Here is a 19,338-nt window from a genome sequence, read left to right as displayed (position 1 = left end):
TCCTTCTGACTATATTATGTCGTATGAACACTATGGAGAGGATGGAAACTCAGTACGAGATGAGATAGCTGGTCCGGAGACGGCGAATTTGTATCATGTTGTTGATCGGGATAAGTGAGTTACGCGTCGTAATCTGCGAGACTTTGTTAATAAGTTGACTGACTGAAGCATTCTGATAATGCTAGTGTTCATGGGTTGAACTTGAGTGTACCCGAAGATGCGAAGGCGCTAATAAAACCTTGGGATGAACGTGAAGATACAGACCGATACGCGGATTCAGGTGTAGACGATCAGCTCGTTATACACGTACCGTTCTCGCAGAACGTACGTGTCAGGTCGATTCTTCTCAAGCTTGGTAAGTCTCCTGTGCTTCAAATTGTCAAATTGAATCCAATCGCCCATACTTATTTGTATTATTATGAGATGTTTAGGCCGTGGAGAGTTAACACCAAGGCACCTACGCATATACGCAAACCACACCAACATCGTCGACTTCGCCGAAGCAGAATCGACGAAACCACAACTTAATATCTCACTTCAGGAGGGTGAGACGGGTGTTGTGGAATATCCCTTGCGAGCTGCGGTGTTTGCGAACGTGCATTCACTATCTCTCCACTTCGTAAGTCTCATTTCTTCTTCCCTTCTTTGTCCTCGTGTTTAGGTCGAGGAAGGTATTTTGCATGTTACTGATGCGTTTCATGTGTTTTAATTAATTAGAATGAATCGATTGGAGAAGAAGTTTCGAGGATATATTATATCGGTTTCAAAGGCGATACGCGACAAGTGCAAAATGCGGGGACGAATAAGTTGGAAGTGCCTGCTGAGAATGCGGCGGACGCGTCGCTTGTTGATCGAGTGCGAGAGAGAGCGTCCGGACAACAGGATACGGCTCGATGACGTTTGTGTAGTGGGTATTTAAAATGGAGATACTTGCATTACGAGTTGGTTTAAATTAATAGTAGAAGGATAAATGTACCAGTAACCAATAGAATATAACTCGTAACATCCCAGATAGCCATATACGTCTTTTTGATACTGAAAAGCCCTGTGCAACGTCATTCCATGATATACACCGTCAAAGCTCTGGTTCAGAGGTGTTCATGAACCTTGGATCCATGTGCAGGATTTACATGTGGTATGATAAGATAAGGGTCTTTACCCTTTCGCCTAATCTGATTCCGAAGTACGGGAGAAGCCCACGTACCACCCTCACAAGTAGGTTAAAATTCATTCACATTGAATCATTGATTACTGAGATAACTGGGATATAGTGCTAAGCTCCTCCCTATCTTCGAGGCACATGCCCGCAGGCCTGGGGCGTCTTGGCTCCATATGATTAACATTTGGTGGCTGTATTGCAGAAGACCTTGCTGGCACACCTCAAGAAAGAAGTGCTATTTATGTTACAAAATTATATACTTTATCCGTGCAAAGCTCGGAATAGTAGGCGGTAGGAGCAATTAGAATAAGATGGAAACTTGCTGAACAAGTTGCTCCAACGCTCTTGTCGTGGCTGCTGACGGAATCAAAAGAGAATGTGGAAACGGAACGAGCCGAATATACACGTGATGTCCCTTGTTCGAAGGTGTGACTGTGTTTGTGCATCACGTCGCGCTCTCGTCTCCTCTTCCTCCCTCCTCTCCCGCACAATGGACATAGTAAGTCCCATATTCTCCTCCTCATTTACATCGACTAAGTCATGTACAATCTTCTCAGGACTCGCCAACTCTTCCGCCCGTGGACCTCACGCTCCTCTCCTATTTTCCCACTCATCCTGATCAATTTGCGTGGAGCGACAATGTACGCGAACACATCCTCGCGCGTCGTACAGCCATGTCCGGCCTTTTCTTCGACATTCTCCTTCACCTCGGCGGTGTCCCTGATCCTTCTACGATCTATCCACCCTCATCCATTCCCGCCTTAAAACATCTTCTCGACGCTATTGAATCCGCTTCGTACGACGACATGAAGCGTGACTGTCTCGTATACTACCTTCTTAAACAGACCTCGGATGGGCGTGATGAACGCTACATTGATGAAAAAGTCATTTCGCCTCAGTACGTGGCTCTTGCCGATGCGTATTGGCAGCTGGACAATGGCATCAACCTTGACGTGCGCAATATAACCTCGTCTCTCATTGGAAGAATGCTAACTGCCTTATAGGGTGCCATATCGAAGCTTTCCGATGCGCGGATAGTCAGGAACTATACTACGAAAATAATAGAGACACTTGCGCTCGATTCCGATTCAGCAAACTTGATACGTAAATTTGTACGGACGTGTAAGCCACCACTTGCAGAGACGAGTGCCATCGAGCGATACATTGTCGCGACAGCGGAGCATAGTGTTGTTGAAGCGTGGAAGTATCAACGGACTTTTCCTGATCATTATTCAGATAGGAAGAAATTATTGCATGTCCTTCTAACTTGGGTACTAACTCGTACGTTGCGTTCTTGTCTTTAAAAAAAGACCATAGCTAATAATTCTACAGCCAAACCGAAGCCACAGCCTCTCACTCAACTTCTTGCGTTACCCTTCTCAAGATACGAAGATGCCGCTTTACAGGACTTCGCAATGCATCCACCTGAAAACGTCCCACCCGCATCAGTAGGAGTTGTACGCGACATGGTCTGCGTGAGGCTCATCCAAAGCTGCAAATACGCCGCCGCCGTACGCTTCGTTCGTCAATATCCGAGTTCCGGAGTAGGAGCCCGTGGAACATGGAGCGCAAAGCGCGAACGTATTGTAAAAGACATACTCTCGATCATGCCTGCTGTCGAGCGTGACCTCCTGGAGAACGAACTTGCAGCTCTTGGCGAGGATACACGTATAAGGACGTCGACTATGGGGAGTTCAAGCGCGAATCAATCATGGATAGGCGGGAGCCTTGGGGCGAGTGGCTCGACGGACCTTGGAACATCGTGGGAAGACATCGGACGTCGGACGGCTGCGAATGCTCCTCGGAAGAGTCTCGGCGCTCGTCCGAGGACTTCTTTGCCCAATGGGATTCCCGCGAAGCCGGCGGGGATGTTTACTACTAGTGCTGGCCCGTCAACTGCTGGTCAACAACCACTTTCGGCACAGTCGACTCTTGTTTCGCAAAATGGCACGGGTTCGATTTCGATGAACTCACCTGCGCATCGCTTCCCTACGTTCATCAGTACTGCGGAGTCTCCCGCTTCTGCGGCACGCCTATTCGCACAGAAGGCGCCTCACTCCCAACAGCCAAAGACGAATGGAGTTGCGAATGGTATTGCGAAGAAGAATGGCTTTACAACGCGCAATGCGTTCTTTGAACCCGCGGCTCCGCGTAACCCAAGTCCGGAACCATTCCACCACGAGAGACATCCTGTCGACCCGATGGCTAGTGCGTCGCCAAAGCGCGCACCGACGAAGCCCACCACACGGCTCCCCACTCCACCGCGGGATGACGATGCGGAACGGACGCAGGAGAGTAGTCCGACTGATGACGGCGAACAAGAACAAGACCAAGTGTATGACGCAGATAGACGCAAAGAGCGAGAAACCCCGTCGGTGATTTCCATAGACGAAAGCGTCGACAAACAACAAGTGGAAGAAGAAATAAGCGACCGAGAACGCGACGAAGGTCTAGGATACTCGATCTTCAACGGTGCTATCCCACCGATGAGAACGCCTTCGTCAGGTGCGACGTCACCTAAGAACGTGCGCAAGTCGCCATCTTGGAGGAACGATGATGCCTATAGTACTGTTGCAGAGGGAAGCCAACGTAAGAAGCTGAAAGTTGCCGTACCGGGTGCTTTTGTCATGGATGGAGATGGGGAGGAAGATCATGAACATGAACATGAGTTACCGAGTCCGACGAGTGCGAATGCTGATCGTCTACGCTTTGGCGCTACCGCCCCGGCTGCGGCGTCTCGTACGGCATCGGGAGCAGGAGTTAGAAGGTCGACGAGGAAACGGGCTGTGAGCCCTGAGGAGAACGATGCTCACCACCATGTTAATATTAGTATCCCTGGGACGTTGTTCGAAGAAGAGGAAGAACAAGATCAGGGTCGGCATCATCATCATCAGCAGACGAATGGACGAACACATAGACGCACGGAGACCACGGACGAAGAGGGAGAAGAAGCGGAAGAAGAGGCGGACGAACTCGCACCTTTACCCAAACAACCTTCCGAGAGACGGAATAGACGAAAGACGGATCCTTCCCTTCGTGCACTATCAAACTCGAACAACAATTTGCGGACGCCACAAAGACGTACCACGCGGTCGTTGCGGAGTAACTCTACCGAACCGGATGAGAACCTCGTCTCGAAATCGACGGGTAGACCCGTTCGGAGGTCTTCACGTCTGCAGAGTGCGGAGGTGTCGCCGACTGCGGCTATTAATGCGAGTAAGATGAGTGTGCACGTAAAGGGTAAAGATAAGGATAGAGAAAGAGAAAGAGAAGGAGGAAGAGAAAGAAGACCGAAGAAAAGTTCGAGAACTGCGTCTGAGGCGGGTGCTACTACTGTTGGAAGAGGGTCTTCGGGTTCGAAGAGGAGATGAGATGAGGTGAGGTGAGGTTGTGGAGTAGAAACTATTACGATGAGGAATGATGAATACTTCATTGTTGGTTGTTGGTTGTCGGTTGTTGGTTGTTGGTTGTCGGTTGTTGGTTGTTGGTTGTTCGGACGTTGGAAACGAAACTACATAAATTTGCTCTTTCGCTTTTTTGCTTTCTATCTAATTATTATTTCCCTCCTCTCTCTTCTCTACAATCAAATATATTTCCATTTTCCTTTACCTCTCTACATTTTGCAACTCTTTTTCCCGATTCATCTGCTACGCTTTCGTTCTGTGGATTATAATACAAAATTCTCCCTTTGTTTGAATGTTTCGCTGTTATTTTGCTTTGTGTATATATTATATACTGCACTTTTCTTTCTTTCTTTTCTTTTTTTCAATTCTCATTTCGATTTCTATTCCGTATTCTGCACATATATGGGTGGAAAGGAAAAATGAGCCTTCTTCACATCTGCTGTCTGCTGTACGTCTGTTTGTTGGAGTTGATCATGAATATTGGCCCAGTAGTTGGTCGGTTGGTCGGTTGGTTGTTGCAACTCACTGTGCTTGCATATATTGTGCAATAGATAGATTTACTTGTCAATACTCCAGAGTGGGCGTTTTGCAAACAGTGTCTCTTGGATTTTCTGTCATGTCGAAATCCTCTTCCTGTGCTTCACTACACTACTTGGTTAATCTTCGATAAGTCAGCCGTGTCAAACTCGATGTTCCTCACCTCACTAGTAACTACCCCAACTTATTCTGCAAGACTATAATTTCTCGTACCCCAAACCCACTCTTAGACACAGCAAAGACAAGAAAGTGAGTGAGCTTATTCATTCATACGTTCATTCAGCTTGTCTCACCCCTCCACTCCCACATTCATTCGGCAGAAGGTTAAGGAGCAAGGAAAGCAAAGTATAGAAAAGAGAAACCATTATAAGAGACGGATTTACATGCATGCCATCATCACCACACACAAGTCAACAGAGAGTATGGGTATGAAAAAGGCATGAATTTGAAGTACGTATATAGTCTAATTAGTAGCTCGAACCATTCACCTACACCAATCAATCAGTCCGTATGCAAATACAACAGACATAATAAAGAGAGGGGATTTTAAGAAAGAAAAGACAGACGCACCTTGTCCTTCAACTGCGAGATAAACTGTTGATAACTCGGCATGACGTCCGCTCGGTCTTGTACGAGACAGCTCAGTGCCCAAAGTCGCAAGGGCGGCTCACCGTCCTCTTTCACGATGTATAAGTGCGGCCAGTAGGGTCCGCGTCGCATTTCACGCGTCTTGGCGATGATAGCATTCACGCGTTGAGAGAAGTTGTTGTCCAGGAGTGGTAATGTCGTCTACATAGAAGTAAAATGGAAGGAAAAGTCAATGCGCTGAGGTTGAATGCAATGGAATGATAAAGATGACGTACCTTCCCGCCTCGGAGTTGATCATATGAAGGAATGTCGAACACGTCTTGTACGAGTTGCGGGACAGCGTCACGTCCAATCCAGAGGAACATTGTCTGGCCGTCTTCTATTAAGAACAGACCATGGCGTTCAAGGCGCTCTGAGGTTGGAGGGAGCGGTGTTGGCATAACGAGACCGTGCTCGCCCATCGTCCCGGCCTATTAATCCATATGTACTTAAAACAGATGAAGAGTTGCAGGGATTGAATGAACGCACCTCAGGTGACATATTATGCAAAGAGTAGAATGTCGGGTAGATGTAGGGCATTAGTAACTGAGATGGTAGAGAAGTCAACAAGGCTTGCGCATATGCTCGGAGATCTGGAGGAATTTGCGCGCTTTGACGAATTCCGACCTAATGTTGCCCGTCAGTAAATGCTCAGAGAATGCGGAACCAGATCCACGACCCACGTTTTTCAACAGGCCAAGCAATAGAACAGGAAGCATCTTCATGTTTTCGCAAACAGAAAGCTGTGCACTCGCACCAGAGCCCGCAGCAGTCATGCTACTCTTGTACGTAGTGAGAATTTCGACCATCTTATTTACGACAGCGTCGCGCGCATCTTCCAGCTTGTGTGACAGAGAACGCTCAACCGCCTTGTTTGCCAATAAGGTTGCAATTGCAACTTGATCCGCGGAGGCGTACACTTCGGACAAGTTAGTCGTTGTCGGTAAGGCAAGCGTGACGACGCGAATTCTCCGTTCACCTGGAATGATAAAAGTTAAATCGACTTATGGACTCAATTAAATTAGACCAACCATTGCAGGTACTATGAAGAATGGCAGTCTGAAGAACAACGAATGCCTGCGTAATGTTTTCCTCGATCTGGATCTCAATAGCATAAGACTGGTCTTGTGGTACTGCTGGCATGGCGAGAAGGTCGGTTGACCGAACGAAGAAGTTACCGTGGAAGGACGCCATGCGCAAGCCTACATGCATTGTTTAGGAAATGCGGAAAGAGAAAGTTAATTTCATTCCAAACAATAAAACGACCGCCGCATATATCTGACCTTTTGTAGCACGTACGCGCATGACTGCTTCGAGCATGATGGGCATAGCAACTACCTCTCCGAACTCATGCGCAAACTTAATTGCATCCTCTGCTTTCGCAGCGTTAAACCCAGGATAGAAGTAAGTCTGACCAGACGTGTAATGCGGTAAACACGCTGTATGCCAGGCAAGGTCACCATCATGCCAATTGTACTGATCATGCCACTTACCCAAGGTTGCAACGTCCTGATACGAGGCGCTGAAAAGGAACATGTCTACAGAGACCTGTGCGCGTGAGCAGTCGATAGCAAAAGTCTTATAGAACGAAGATGCAGGCTGCAATAAGCTCGATTCCTATAATTCCATTGAGTTGATGACCCTCTTAGGATTGGTGGATACTATACCTTTGCCGTTCCGAGAATTTTAGGGTCTTCTCTATTTTTCAACACACCCGAGCCTAAACTTGGTAGACTCGAAGATAAGACCACAAGCTTTCCGCCAACAGACGACTACAGCGAAATAATTGATAAGTTAGATGTACGGTTACGATTTCGTGCACCACTGACTATCAACTTGTATCCGGCTTGCATAGCAGGGCCCAAGGCACTTCCGACGGTGTGGGATTCCTGGAACATCTCGTTCAAGCGACCGAGGAGTGCCTCAATTGCAGCGCGAGCTTCGGTAAGGTTTACAAGAAGATCATTAGGTTTCGGCAGATAGACGTCGTCTAAATCCGAAACAACCATCATAGTTGCATCGGTGGAATCAGGCTATTCGGCATATAAGAGACGCGCCAATGAACCGTCAACCAGAAAAACGCACCGTCATAGAGAAAAAGTATAATGCAACATCAAATCCGATAATCGCAATCTTCGTCCTATTGTCTTCATTTGGAATCCTGTCCAATGACTCGAGCAACGTCCGACAGGCAGTTGCAACCATACCCGACGAGATAGCAGTATGGCTTACGTCGATAAGGAAGCAATAGAAAACAGGTTGGGGTGGTCGAACCATGTACTCTGCTGGGGCGACGAACTCGACAACCGAGTGGTTCAACTCCGCGCGAGCCCATCTATCGGCGGGTTGATTCCGTTCTTGATCCCAGTCAAATAGTTGCGGAACCTCGTTGGACATCATACAGAGGGTGCAACGCCAGCGGTTCCCTCCATCAATGAATTGTACAAAAGGGTTAATATATGTCCTGCAACGACGGCATCGAGCGATGACGGTATCTGTTACCAGTGGGACAGGCGGGTCGCCCTCTTTTAACGAACGGTATGGCGTCAAAACCAAGCCGAAGGGCAATTTGGATTTGTTAAGTAGAGTAGACGTCGTAGGCACCGCATTTATTGTACAACGTTGATATGATGGATCCGCGTTTGCGAACGGAGAAGGGGAGACACAGGCGTTAGGAGGAAGACGGATCTCCGGAGGCGGGAGGGCCAATTCGCGTGGGTCCGGAGGTGCGGTGAGCAAGTTTGTAGTGTAAAGCGCGTGTGGTTTCTGTCCACCAATACCCATTTGTCCAAGCTGATCTGTGACTGCACCCATCTGTTGCTGGAATGTTGGCTGGGCTGCCTGCGGCGCATTTATGTATTCCGGCTGAGGTTGGAACTGGTGTTGCTGAGCTGCGAATTGATTTTCTGCAGCCAGACCAGGAGTGAAGAGTTGACCACCACCTGCAGCAGTGGCCGGAACACCTATAGGCGGGGTCATACCAGGCACTGGAGGTGCGGCAGCCATGTACCCTGGGTCAGCACTATATCCATCTGTGGGACCATAGTATGCCTGAGTTGCACCAGCAGCATATTGCCTTCGTTTTGAATGAGTTATAGGAGCCGCCTGCGGCACACCTCCAACTTGCTGTCCAGGGACTTCCCATTGCCTGTTTCCTGTGGCAGCCTCTGGAAGACGTGTTCGCGTACTTTAGTCTATCGTCTACTGCATATTAATCACACGTACCAGTAAACAAGTATCTCTGATGCGTATTATCCCTGGCGTCAAGGTCAGCAAACGTTTCGGACTTGAACAAGCCATTCATGCTCACCATTCCGCTGTCCAGCCAGGAGGTAGCTGTTGAGAGGGAGATGCCATAGGTAACTGACCAAGTTATGCGTACGTGGACGTGGAGAACTGCTTTGACACGACACGCTTTCGTCAAATTCCACAAGTCACACGGCTGTTACTTCATGTCACATGATCTTCAGTCACAGCCTCTCGCCCGAATTTCCTAAATCCTTCCTTCTTGTTGCTTTTGCGAATGACCTGAAGTAGCGAATCAATCTGTGGCTTTGACACTGTGAAAATCTCTCAGAGTGTCACGCTATTCGAAACACGAAAATATTGCTCGTACTTCCTTTAATTTCGTAACTTACAATTTACTTCTGCTTGCTGAATCAATCTCCATAACACGTTAACCTATGTATGGGGCAACCAACAACAAAGTTATCCGGTCTTACTCTGGTTTCCAAGCTACCGCGACCCCGTAGATAGCCCCTATCAGGTCAAGCTATCTAATTACTGATTCTCATGCTGCACACACAGCAGAACCAGGTATCAAGGTTTCAGTTGGTTAAAAATTATACTGTGCAAGCAAACAACTTCAATTTTAATTTAATACATCTGTTCTTATTATTCAATCCATTTCTGTTGAACCTCTTCCAGAGCCTATCTATAGTTAACAACATTTTATCTTAGCTTTCAAGGTTTCTCTTGACATGCAAGTAACAGAATTTCTGGATATTAGTCTAGTAGAAAGGTTTGGTCACTGCTGAAATCAGCTATAAAAGAAATCAATATTATAGTTGTTTGCTCAGCTGAACTTTGAAAGCAATGCCTAGAGTGAAGCTTTCCAATACATACTGGCATTCTGTTAACTATGAATGATTGAGTGTTCACTAAAAGCTGACAGATTGTGCCAAATGCATAATAGGCAGTATTCAACAAAGCAATTCTCACGATGTGTCAAAACCTCGCCTCTAGAATCTTCAGCATCTGCAAAGGGATTTAAGACCGGCACTACTTCAGCAATCGTTCCCTAGAGCCATGTGTATCCTATCATTCTTCCCCTTTCGATCAATGCTACATGGCAAAAAAAGGTTTATACTAAAGTGTGCGGTCTAGACCGGAAAATCTTCAAGTTCGGATTCCACGGGAAGACCGGCGGCGGTAAAACCTGCCTCCTTCGCTGAAGAGACGATTCCCGAGTTAAGCTTCCGAGGACTTTCGTTCCTTTAATAGATCATCTCCACAAGGGGTTGACACCGAAGCAGACCCAGTGCAATGAGAAACTTCGGGAAGTGCTGACTAGCATCTGCACAACGTGAAAAAAATCAAAAGCAATACTTTACAACCCAGAATGACTCCATAGTTAGTCGGGAGTGCCATTGCTATCAAGGTGTTGCAAAGTAGACAAACCCTTTCATTACCGGAAGTAAATCACATGAGCAAGCGATCAATCACTGAGAGCCTTCTGGCTCGCCAAAATCCTGATTCTGGACTTCGGCTGTTTTGACGATACCTCCGATTCGACGCTTTGTAGGCGCATTCCTTCCGCTCTGGCAATAGAAGGCTAACATCCATGTCAAATACTAGTGTATTCTAGCGTGCGGCAGTCATTTCAATCGACAGTGAAGCTATACGCAGCAGGGTACCACGCCTTTGAGAATAGCTTTAGTGCCAGCACAGTCAGTGGTTTCGAAATTAGCATGTACCCCAGTTGATGAATGGGAAAGCTCAGACAGGGTGCCTTTCACGAGCGGGGACGATCCTGACGATTTTGATGAGGGTTCATTCAAGTCAGCCAATTGACGTTGTTCCCCAAATGATCCCGGGGATATGTTAGAGTGACGTATCCGTCTTCCCGCGTGTTTTGGAATTGACGTGAGCCCAGGAGAAACATATGCGATAACCCTTTTTCCGGGCGGGATGCCGTCCTCGCGCGATGAATGTTCCAAGAATATCCCCGGAGGCAATAGATCAGAACTTAGATTGAGTGTCCCAGATTTTCGGTAGAGGACAGTCGAGAGCTAGGACTAAAGTTTTCTAACGAGCTAGAAGATAAAAGCGGCTCCCAGTAGGAAGAGACAGAAGAAATTAGTGAAGACAAATGTATAGACAGAGTGTATTTGTGGGAAGGTGGACATGTCAGCTGAAACACATCAGCACTAATTCAGCATTGAAGGTTTAGTGCCGGACGGAATCGGCTTCCCAAAGAGATCTAGACAGATTCTAGCCTCCTCTCGACCACTGCGATCAGCGCCGCGAGCAGATGGCCTCCGACGTTCATATGCGTCTCTGTCTCGCCAACTTGGGCTGATTCGCCCGATAATTCTCTTTCCTTTCTCTCCCTTTCGTCTCTTCACCTGCCTCACCTGTCTCCCCAGCATCCTGCTTCCTCACTTTGTGCACGTCGCGCGGCAGTCTCTACTTCCTAGACGTCATGCTCGAGGAGTAAGTATCTCACTTTCCTTTTTAATCTAGTACAGATCACGCTTATACGTCCATGTATGTAATTACTCGCTCTATAAGAGTGACGGTGGTCGAGCCAAATGGCATCACTGCAAGCCTTGACGATCTCAAGGCCCTCTCTTCTGAGTTTGGCAGGGCAGTCCCGCTTCTTGCTGAACTTGTTGCTACAAATCACTCGAAGAAAACGGAATCAAACCACCCGCGACGGGGGTTGAAAAGGCTACCGGATGATTTACTCATAGTAATCTTCAAGCAGGCATATTACTCCCTTGCTGGCTTTCCTATCAACATCCCCTCTGTTCGCTCAAATCTCCTTATTAAACGTGTGTCCCAAGTATGCAAACGCTTCCGCTCCTTGGCTCTCTCATGCCCGGAATTCTGGTCCGTCATATACTCATCAATGCCAAAAGGCGAAGCGGCATTATGGGTAGAGCGATCACGGTCAAAGATAAAAGGCTCACCGGATTGCGGGCTTACTATCATAATTCACGGGAAGGACCACACACGGTTTGCTAGCGATATGTCCGTCGACGATCTGCGAGAATTTATGGAGGCGCTTGCTCCTGCTAAAGGGCGTTGGAGAGAATTGCGGATAACTTCAACGCCTAGTCGACCAATCTCGCAACTCATGAGCGAGGTGCAGCAGCACATCAAAGATGACTCTGATGAGCTTGATTCCCTTCAGCAACTGCACCTTCATCGCTACAAATGGGACAGCGACGTTGATGTGTCATGCAACATCAAGAAATGGTGTGCGCCAAACTTACGACTTTTCCATGGGACTGGCGTCGTCCCCGACGTCCCAACAAATTTCCAGGCAGAGTCAATCACACACCTTAGTCTCACTTGCCAAGTGAACGCGATCCCGAACATGTTCCTTGGCAATGAAACGCCTTTCCCGAACCTTCGGCACCTATTCCTCCGTATATTGAACGTCTCTGATCGCGAGGCGATCGCATACGGACACTCAGACGAACCAATCCGATTACCAAGTCTTGAGACGCTCGAAGTGATTAGTAGCATCCCCGGCGCATATACGACCTTCTGGGTACTCATAGCGCCAAGGCTCGAGGTCCCTCATCTCGAACGGCTCTACGTACGCACGGCACTCGACAACGTCGTTGATCTCTTCAGCCGACTCGGTTCGCACCAATTCGCATCACTACGCGATTTGCGCTTCGTGTGTGAAGACTTGGGCATTGTTCTCATGGCGCTCCGTTCACTTTCGAAATTCCCTCATCTGCGGCATGTAACAATCGACGACTGCTGCTATTCATCCTACAAGCCCGCGGACTTCGCCTTCGCGTCTCTCCCGCCACTGTCCACCCTTACATTTTCTGGTTGTCGATTCAATAACCTGCACGGGATCGAGGTCCTCGCTGAACGCCTACGATTATGCCTCGATTTCGATATGTTTGAGCGTTTGCGCATCGAATACTATGATGAGGCTGATCTTCGATGGGATCGTGCTAATATTCTCTCACAAAACCTTGAAGGGAAAGTTGAGTTCGTCGACGCCCTTGCATAAACTTCGTTATGTTTTTTCTTCTATTACATTTCTTTTCCTCGCTGCTGTCGTTTATGACTTACATTCATGTTCACGCCCGTCACGACGTCACTCTCATATTCTCTCACACACGTGTCCCTGCTTTCTACCACTGTCCGTCTTTCCCCGATGTGTTTTTTTTTGTCTGGTATTGTTTTCGGTATTGCTTTCTTTGGGGCATCGTACGACCCCTCCCTCACAATAATCGTCGTTCATCATATTTCTCTCATATTCTTTTTATAGGGTATCTTGTCATATATCAGGATTCAGGCTTTGTTGGGACGGTAACACCATATGTAGCACCACACATCGTCTATCCTCCATCTCTATAAGTTCCTTCTCTTTGCCTTTTTCTTATCTTCTTAGATAGTACTACGATTAAGTAGTAGTGGTTATTCGCGCTAGGCGCATATATTCACGAGTTTTATGTGCCTTCTCTCATAAAAAATTTATTCACGCGCTCGAACATCGACGAGTTTGTGAATATATAAGACACGAACGAGGGAAAGGGAGGGAATAATGGAAGTAAGCTATTCCGAATTTGGGAAGTATGATGTGAGACGCGAGATGCCGATCAAAGCCACAGCTTCGGACGGACATTTCGCATGATCGGCGCGCACAAACCCCACGTTTTCTTACAATTCAGTTTTCGGACGGAAACAAAATGTCTCGGATAATGTGGTTTTCAACCACGAATGTAGGCCAGTAAGGACGCATACTGAATGAATGATATTACTACAGAGCCTTGCATAATCTGACGCATTTCTAAATTACAGCCTCGGTTGCCCGACGGAAGACGTGCTAGCAGTGCTTAGCACTGCTTGCTATGTGAATCTCACGGGCGATCTAATGCCACTGTGAAAAACGTTTCTCACAGATTGTGTGGCGGCGGAATATGCCTCGTGAAACGGCGTTCGGGCAAGTCGCGCATATGCCGAGCCGCACCATTACAGTGTATACTGTATCTCACGTCATGTTTCTCGAGCCCCTTTCCGAAACATCCAAAGGCGGATGTCTCAATCTCAGTTCATCTATAAATCGCCGTTGGTGACTTTTAGCCCTCTAATTCTCTATCTTTTGTTTTCGTTTACAGCCATGTTCTTCTCTTCGCTTGTTGCAGAGAACGCGAATAGGTACATTTTTCTATTGTGACTTTTCGAATTCGGCGAAAGTAGCTAAGTCAATGTTCATTAGGCGAGATCGCCTAGTATTTCAAACTCCAGCGCCAATACCAGCTCACTCAAGCGAGGAGCACGAATTGAAGCGATTCCCTTCTTGGATGGCTAGTAAAGAGGATCCATTCGGAACCACTATCACACCTACGCTCAGGCAACCTTGTTCCAGATCAGGGTCTACGTCCAGTACAGATTCGACGAACCCTGTGTATGAAGGGGGAGAAGAAGTTAATGGAGTTACCTCCAACGAATCAGCAAGTAACAAGAAGAATCACCAGCGACCTCGAATCGCGAAACGCACATACACCGTGGACAGTATTGCAAGTATTGATTCATGCTCATACTCTAAGAAAGTACCGCCGAAGTCCGCTCCGAATCTCGCAGTTCCTGCAGTTCCCATTCCTACGGTCTTTTTTCCTGGTTGTGCCTTGATGCCGATGTTTAAAGGTATCCGAAACGGGATTCCGCTTAGCCGACGCTCGCAGCCATTTCATAAAAATGACGTGCCAATAGCTATGTCGGTTGGTCTTATGGGTAATAGTACAGTGGAGGTGAAGAACGAGACACGCATTCCGTTGGTGCGTCGATTGTCGAGGAAGTTCAGTGGGATTTCTAGAGTTGAAGTTCCGCATAGTCCATTCGATCCATTCGGGACTGTGAAGGAGGCACCTCTGGAGCGAGCGGTAAGGGAGGAGGAAGCGAAGCTTGCCACCGTGTACGGGAATTCAAACGAAAATGATGTGAATGCGGTAGGAGAGGAGACAATAGTGACCGAGGAATCGTTGAATACAGGAAACGAAACGGATAACGAAGCCTCGCCACGAGACTCTCAACAAGGAGACCTCTTCAGTGAGTCTGAAGAACTAGGCGAACTTCCTATCGAGTTTCAAATCGGGCCGAATCCGTACGTAAATCGGAATTCGTCCAGCGCTGTACATTCCTCGTCTAGAGACAATGTCGCTGGATTCGGCGTGATCGTACCAAACCCTGCGTCTCGCTCAAACTCTGCTTACCAGAAGAGGCCGCGCTCGGCTATGCTGCTGCGTTCCTTGCACCATAGCTTCGTTGGATCTGGACACCCACTCTCCGTGTCTGCCAAAGAAAAGGTGGAAAGGATGATGTATGTGGGAGATGACGGTGTCCGACCTAATACTTCAAGTTCGCCAGACTTGACTTCTCATCAGTCTATATGTTCCGGCGAGGATATTGTGGATGACGGGAGTGCGGAGGGTCATGTAGCCGCTGAGTCGCAAACTAATGCATCTTCACAAGTACTGCCAATCGAAACAGGACACTCGGCCGCAAGCGCCGAGAATGATTCGTCTATTGGGACTTCCGCTTCGACTCTGGCTACTCAAGGATTTGGGCAGAAGGATCAAAAGGATCAGGGCAAGCTACATCGACGCGTAAGCACTCGTCTGCGACAGGCGGTGATGACCAGATTCCACAAATTCGCGCATCCGAAGCGCAACTAAGGACCAAGCACGTACCTTTTTCACTTCCTTCTTCTTTGACATTCTCTGTAATACACTGTTCATGTATCAATTTATTGAATCATAATTAACATCCGACTTTCCCCGATTCGCTGCAATTTTACATATGTTTGCCACTGCTCTTCTTTCAAGCTTCATCCCTTCACTCCGTTTTTATAATAATATACAATGACTTTTGAATATAAACTCATTCTTAATTATGCTTGCCATGGGTTGCAGCATTGCTTTTTCACAACAATAAGCGGATAGAGTATAAGGCTCTGTTCGGCACAGTATTAAAGGAACTGTTTAGCCATGATAAGCTATGCTAACTATTTAGTCAGAGTAAGGTCACAAAGACTCTCTAGAGCTATTCGACTATGTAGGGCTTTTTTCCCTACCACATAAGATTGATGATTGATAAGTAAGCGAGATCAATTACAAATTCCTATCAAACTGACTTTTGAAGGTAAAACTTTCCAATCAGTTGTCAATTTATTTATATCACACTCCCTGCCACCTTTTAAGCTATCATTGGCTTATCACGTCCTCAAAATTGCGCCGAACAGGGCCTTATTGAAATTAAAAAAATACCGAAGATGAATACAAGATACTGAGTGGATTAATAATAGTAACGTACCTTCTTTGGCCTCCCTTCTCTTCTGCTCAGCATACAGACAGGTAACTAGGACGTTATGTTCGAGGTCGGTTAGACACGAGGTGACCACTAGTCAATAAGAATGTTCTTACCTAACAACTGGTCAAGAATGTCTTCGCAGCCTGGCCCAAGCGCAATATATGGCCTTCGTCGGTTAACAAGATACTGTCTTCTGGCGAATGTCGCCACGGCGACGTCCTTTTCCCCGCGGTATAACTACACAACCATATTAATGTATGTTCATTGTGATCCAAGTTCTGCGCCTACCACGAGTGAATATGCGCGAGACCTCCAGGTGTATGTCACGCCGTTGAAGGTGAATGACCGTCGGCTTCATCACTTATCTCAGTCTTACAGTCTCAAAGTGAGAGGAGTAAGGTAGATTTACAAATAGGACGATCTCGGTATTCCACCCGTACGAGGAAAGAATGAGCCTATCGGTACAAGTCCATCCTCAGACTCCGTATCATCCTCAATCACTGGACGATTATAGATAAATCGAATTCGATCAGATCCAATTATCCTCTTCTCCCATTCAGCAACAGGCACATCCTTCTGCTGGTGCGGGTCCCATCTAGACACCACTGTGGTGCGTGTGGTCTTTATTTCTTTGGGCGTTGAGAGTTGATAATGAATACCCAACGCATCACATTGGATGTTATTGTTGCTGAGACTGTTTCGTGTGAAGATAAGACGAGCGTGTTCGACTGGGACAGAAGGTGATTGACCCATAATTAGCAGAATTGTGTGGGTGCGTTGGTATCAAATCGCTCGAGAATGATTACTTTATATAAAGAAAAAGACATGGCGGTAGACCTGGCACGATTTGAGGCGACGCAGTACAAAGGCGGTTTAAATAAATTTGCTGCGGAGATCTCATTCCGCCTTTGAGAACAAGTCAGGGTACAACCATCGCTTATTCAATTGTCCCCGGACACTGGCGGGAGAACAAGCAAACACTGCGATCATCACTGCGCAATCAAGATGCTCACTGACGGAAGATGTCGTGTGGCTGCGCACTGCGCTTCGAACGTGGAAGCGCAATCACCTGATGACTTGGTGTATGGGATATGCATATGGTCAAAGAATAGGTCGCCAAATTCGGAATATTTGTGGAATAAGAAGATCGTGGGGTTTTTACACTGCCCTTTCGTGCATGCCGGTGCAGTACGGCCAAGACCAACGGTGATGTGCTGTCTGGCAAGTGCCTCGAGGTGGCCGTATTATTGGACACCAGCCACAACAGAATCCGCAAAGTTGGAGTTGACTGCTAGGGTTTGGCGATGTCGAAGGTACCAGCTCTATTGCTTGTTTGATTTGTAGAGAAGAGGCAATAAATAGACAACAAGACTTGAGATATCTAGCCACCGGGGAGTCATCAGGCCAGACACTTTCTAACCTGTGCCCGGTGTAGCGTCGCTCTCGAGAAGAGCGCTATCTACGGGACCTCATCCTTGTAGGTATGCGTAGCCAGTACAAAATTCAAATGCGAGGGGATAGAATTTGAAACAAGTCCTATGACCGCGAAGTCTATAATTCAGCTCATGGGTTACCACTTGCGCGCGCCAGTTATGAGTCGTCGCCTTAGTGGAACAAAAAGGCAACAAAGATGAATACACAATACCGAGTGGATTTATATACAGTAACGTACCTTCTTTAACCTCCCTTCTCTTCTGCTCAATATACAGGCACGTAACTAGGACGTTATGTTTGAGGTGAGTTGGACACAAGGTAACCACAAGTCAATGAAAATGTTCCTACCTAACAATTGGTCAAGAATGTCTTCGCAACCTGGCCCAACCGCGATATATGGCATTCGTTGGTTAACAAGCCACCGTCTTCCAGCCAACGTTGCTATTGGGACGTCCTCGTCCCCACGGTATAGCTGCACAGTTTCGTTAAACTATGTTCGTTGTGGTCCAATTTCTGCGCTTACCGCGTCCCCGTCCACACGAGCCTTCCAAGTGTATGTTACCCCGTTGACAGTGAACGACCGTTGGCTTCATCATTTATCTCGGTCTTACAGATTCGTCAATTGAGAGAAGCAAGGGGAGACTTACAGATAAGCCGAACCCACGAATCCACCCGTACGAGGAAAGAACGAGTCGATCGGTACAAATCCATCCTCAGACTCCGTACCATCTACAATCGACGGACAATTAGAGGTAAATCGAACTCGATCGGATCCAAAGTTTTTTTTCTGCCATTCAGCAACAGGTACGTCCTTCCCCTGGTGCGGGTCCCATCTAGACACTGTCGTAATACGTGTGTTCTTCCATTCTTTGGGTGTTGAGAGCTGATAATGAATGCCCAAGGCGTCGCATTGGATGGTATTATTGCTGAGACTGCTCCGAGAGAAGATAAGGCGGGCGTGTTCGACTGAGACGGAAGGCGATTGACCCATAGTTGAAAGGTCCGTGTAGGTGCGTTGCTATCAAAATATTCGAGGATTCACCTTATATAAAGCAAAAGACAGGGCGGTAGATGCGAAACGATTAGCGGCGCAACGATGAGGTGAGTCTGGTATATTTGCTGCGGAGGTGACGTTCCATCTTGGAGAATTAGCCGAGGTGCGACCCGACAGTGGCGGGGGAATTAACAAAGTTGCGATCACTGCGTGCTGCCAAGATGCTCCGTCGTATAGCTGCGCGCTGCACTTTGAAACGCGGAAGCGTAATCACCCGATGATGTGGAGCATGTGACTCCTCGAAAGGGAAGGTTGCTAAATCAGAATGTTTGCGGAATAAGAAATTTGGGAGGTTTCTGACGACACCTGGGACTTTTCGTGCATGCCAGTGCGGTACGGCCAGAACCAACGGTGACGTGTTGTTTAGCAGGTACTTTGAGGCGGTCGCATTTTTGGGCACCCGTTATTTCTCTGAGTGCCGTGATCCTCGGTGGCCAGGCATTCATGTCTCCTGACCCTTGATTGTACACTCAGGATTGAGAGATGAGAAAATATACTTCAATACACTCCAGGCTTCACTCTCGGTAATAATGCGGGCAGAAGACCAGACATAACAAATT

General features: G+C 47.4%; 8 protein-coding genes across 8 annotated transcripts; 4 read left to right on the top strand and 4 right to left on the bottom strand.

Moving 5' to 3' along the window:
* Positions 1 to 16: 16 nt before the first annotated feature.
* FOMMEDRAFT_113321 (DUF1000-domain-containing protein) lies at positions 17 to 953 on the top strand (the record flags this gene model as incomplete). Its single annotated transcript, XM_007270564.1, has 4 exons — positions 17 to 114; positions 186 to 355; positions 432 to 619; positions 718 to 953. 4 exons carry the CDS (start codon positions 17 to 19, stop codon positions 895 to 897), a joined length of 636 nt encoding a protein of 211 aa, XP_007270626.1. The 3' UTR covers positions 898 to 953.
* An 862-nt stretch (positions 954 to 1,815) lies between these two features.
* FOMMEDRAFT_113319 (uncharacterized protein) lies at positions 1,816 to 5,003 on the top strand. Its single transcript, XM_007270563.1, has 3 exons — positions 1,816 to 2,112; positions 2,164 to 2,440; positions 2,492 to 5,003. Exons 1-3 carry the CDS (start codon positions 1,834 to 1,836, stop codon positions 4,528 to 4,530), a joined length of 2,595 nt encoding a protein of 864 aa, XP_007270625.1. The 5' UTR covers positions 1,816 to 1,833; the 3' UTR covers positions 4,531 to 5,003.
* Positions 5,004 to 5,432: 429 nt separating this feature from the next.
* Positions 5,433 to 9,101, bottom strand: FOMMEDRAFT_113318 (CPII coat sec24 protein). The gene is made up of 13 exons (XM_007270562.1): positions 9,038 to 9,101; positions 8,953 to 8,984; positions 7,813 to 8,894; positions 7,557 to 7,760; positions 7,395 to 7,499; positions 7,221 to 7,344; positions 7,011 to 7,166; positions 6,759 to 6,929; positions 6,411 to 6,706; positions 6,217 to 6,354; positions 5,964 to 6,158; positions 5,671 to 5,889; positions 5,433 to 5,588 (listed from the first exon to the last, which is right to left on the bottom strand). Exons 1-13 carry the CDS (start codon positions 9,082 to 9,084, stop codon positions 5,568 to 5,570), a joined length of 2,790 nt encoding a protein of 929 aa, XP_007270624.1. The 5' UTR covers positions 9,085 to 9,101; the 3' UTR covers positions 5,433 to 5,567.
* Positions 9,102 to 10,109: 1,008 nt separating this feature from the next.
* On the bottom strand, positions 10,110 to 11,378 carry FOMMEDRAFT_160964 (uncharacterized protein; the record flags this gene model as incomplete). Its single annotated transcript, XM_007270561.1, has 7 exons — positions 10,110 to 10,212; positions 10,265 to 10,296; positions 10,354 to 10,379; positions 10,453 to 10,561; positions 10,619 to 10,648; positions 10,704 to 10,974; positions 11,188 to 11,378. 7 exons carry the CDS (start codon positions 11,376 to 11,378, stop codon positions 10,110 to 10,112), a joined length of 762 nt encoding a protein of 253 aa, XP_007270623.1.
* On the top strand, positions 11,338 to 13,353 carry FOMMEDRAFT_170636 (uncharacterized protein). Its single transcript, XM_007270560.1, has 2 exons — positions 11,338 to 11,442; positions 11,521 to 13,353. Exons 1-2 carry the CDS (start codon positions 11,432 to 11,434, stop codon positions 12,986 to 12,988), a joined length of 1,479 nt encoding a protein of 492 aa, XP_007270622.1. The 5' UTR covers positions 11,338 to 11,431; the 3' UTR covers positions 12,989 to 13,353.
* Positions 13,354 to 13,901: 548 nt separating this feature from the next.
* FOMMEDRAFT_170635 (uncharacterized protein) lies at positions 13,902 to 15,684 on the top strand (the record flags this gene model as incomplete). The annotated part of the gene is made up of 3 exons (XM_007270559.1): positions 13,902 to 14,031; positions 14,100 to 14,139; positions 14,201 to 15,684. 3 exons carry the CDS (start codon positions 13,902 to 13,904, stop codon positions 15,654 to 15,656), a joined length of 1,626 nt encoding a protein of 541 aa, XP_007270621.1. The 3' UTR covers positions 15,657 to 15,684.
* Positions 15,685 to 16,113: 429 nt separating this feature from the next.
* On the bottom strand, positions 16,114 to 17,043 carry FOMMEDRAFT_170634 (uncharacterized protein; the record flags this gene model as incomplete). The annotated part of the gene is made up of 5 exons (XM_007270558.1): positions 16,114 to 16,225; positions 16,294 to 16,338; positions 16,404 to 16,527; positions 16,579 to 16,642; positions 16,700 to 17,043. 5 exons carry the CDS (start codon positions 17,041 to 17,043, stop codon positions 16,185 to 16,187), a joined length of 618 nt encoding a protein of 205 aa, XP_007270620.1. The 3' UTR covers positions 16,114 to 16,184.
* A 737-nt stretch (positions 17,044 to 17,780) lies between these two features.
* FOMMEDRAFT_170633 (uncharacterized protein) lies at positions 17,781 to 18,843 on the bottom strand. The gene is made up of 5 exons (XM_007270557.1): positions 18,372 to 18,843; positions 18,248 to 18,311; positions 18,073 to 18,196; positions 17,963 to 18,007; positions 17,781 to 17,894 (listed from the first exon to the last, which is right to left on the bottom strand). The coding sequence occupies exons 1-5, from the start codon at positions 18,713 to 18,715 to the stop codon at positions 17,881 to 17,883; spliced, it is 591 nt and encodes a 196-aa protein (XP_007270619.1). The 5' UTR covers positions 18,716 to 18,843; the 3' UTR covers positions 17,781 to 17,880.
* Positions 18,844 to 19,338: the final 495 nt, after the last annotated feature.

Source organism: Fomitiporia mediterranea (genome assembly GCF_000271605.1).
Source record: "Fomitiporia mediterranea MF3/22 unplaced genomic scaffold FOMMEscaffold_13, whole genome shotgun sequence".
NCBI lineage: Eukaryota > Fungi > Basidiomycota > Agaricomycetes > Hymenochaetales > Hymenochaetaceae > Fomitiporia > Fomitiporia mediterranea.
This window is presented reverse-complemented; position numbering and strand designations above follow the sequence as displayed.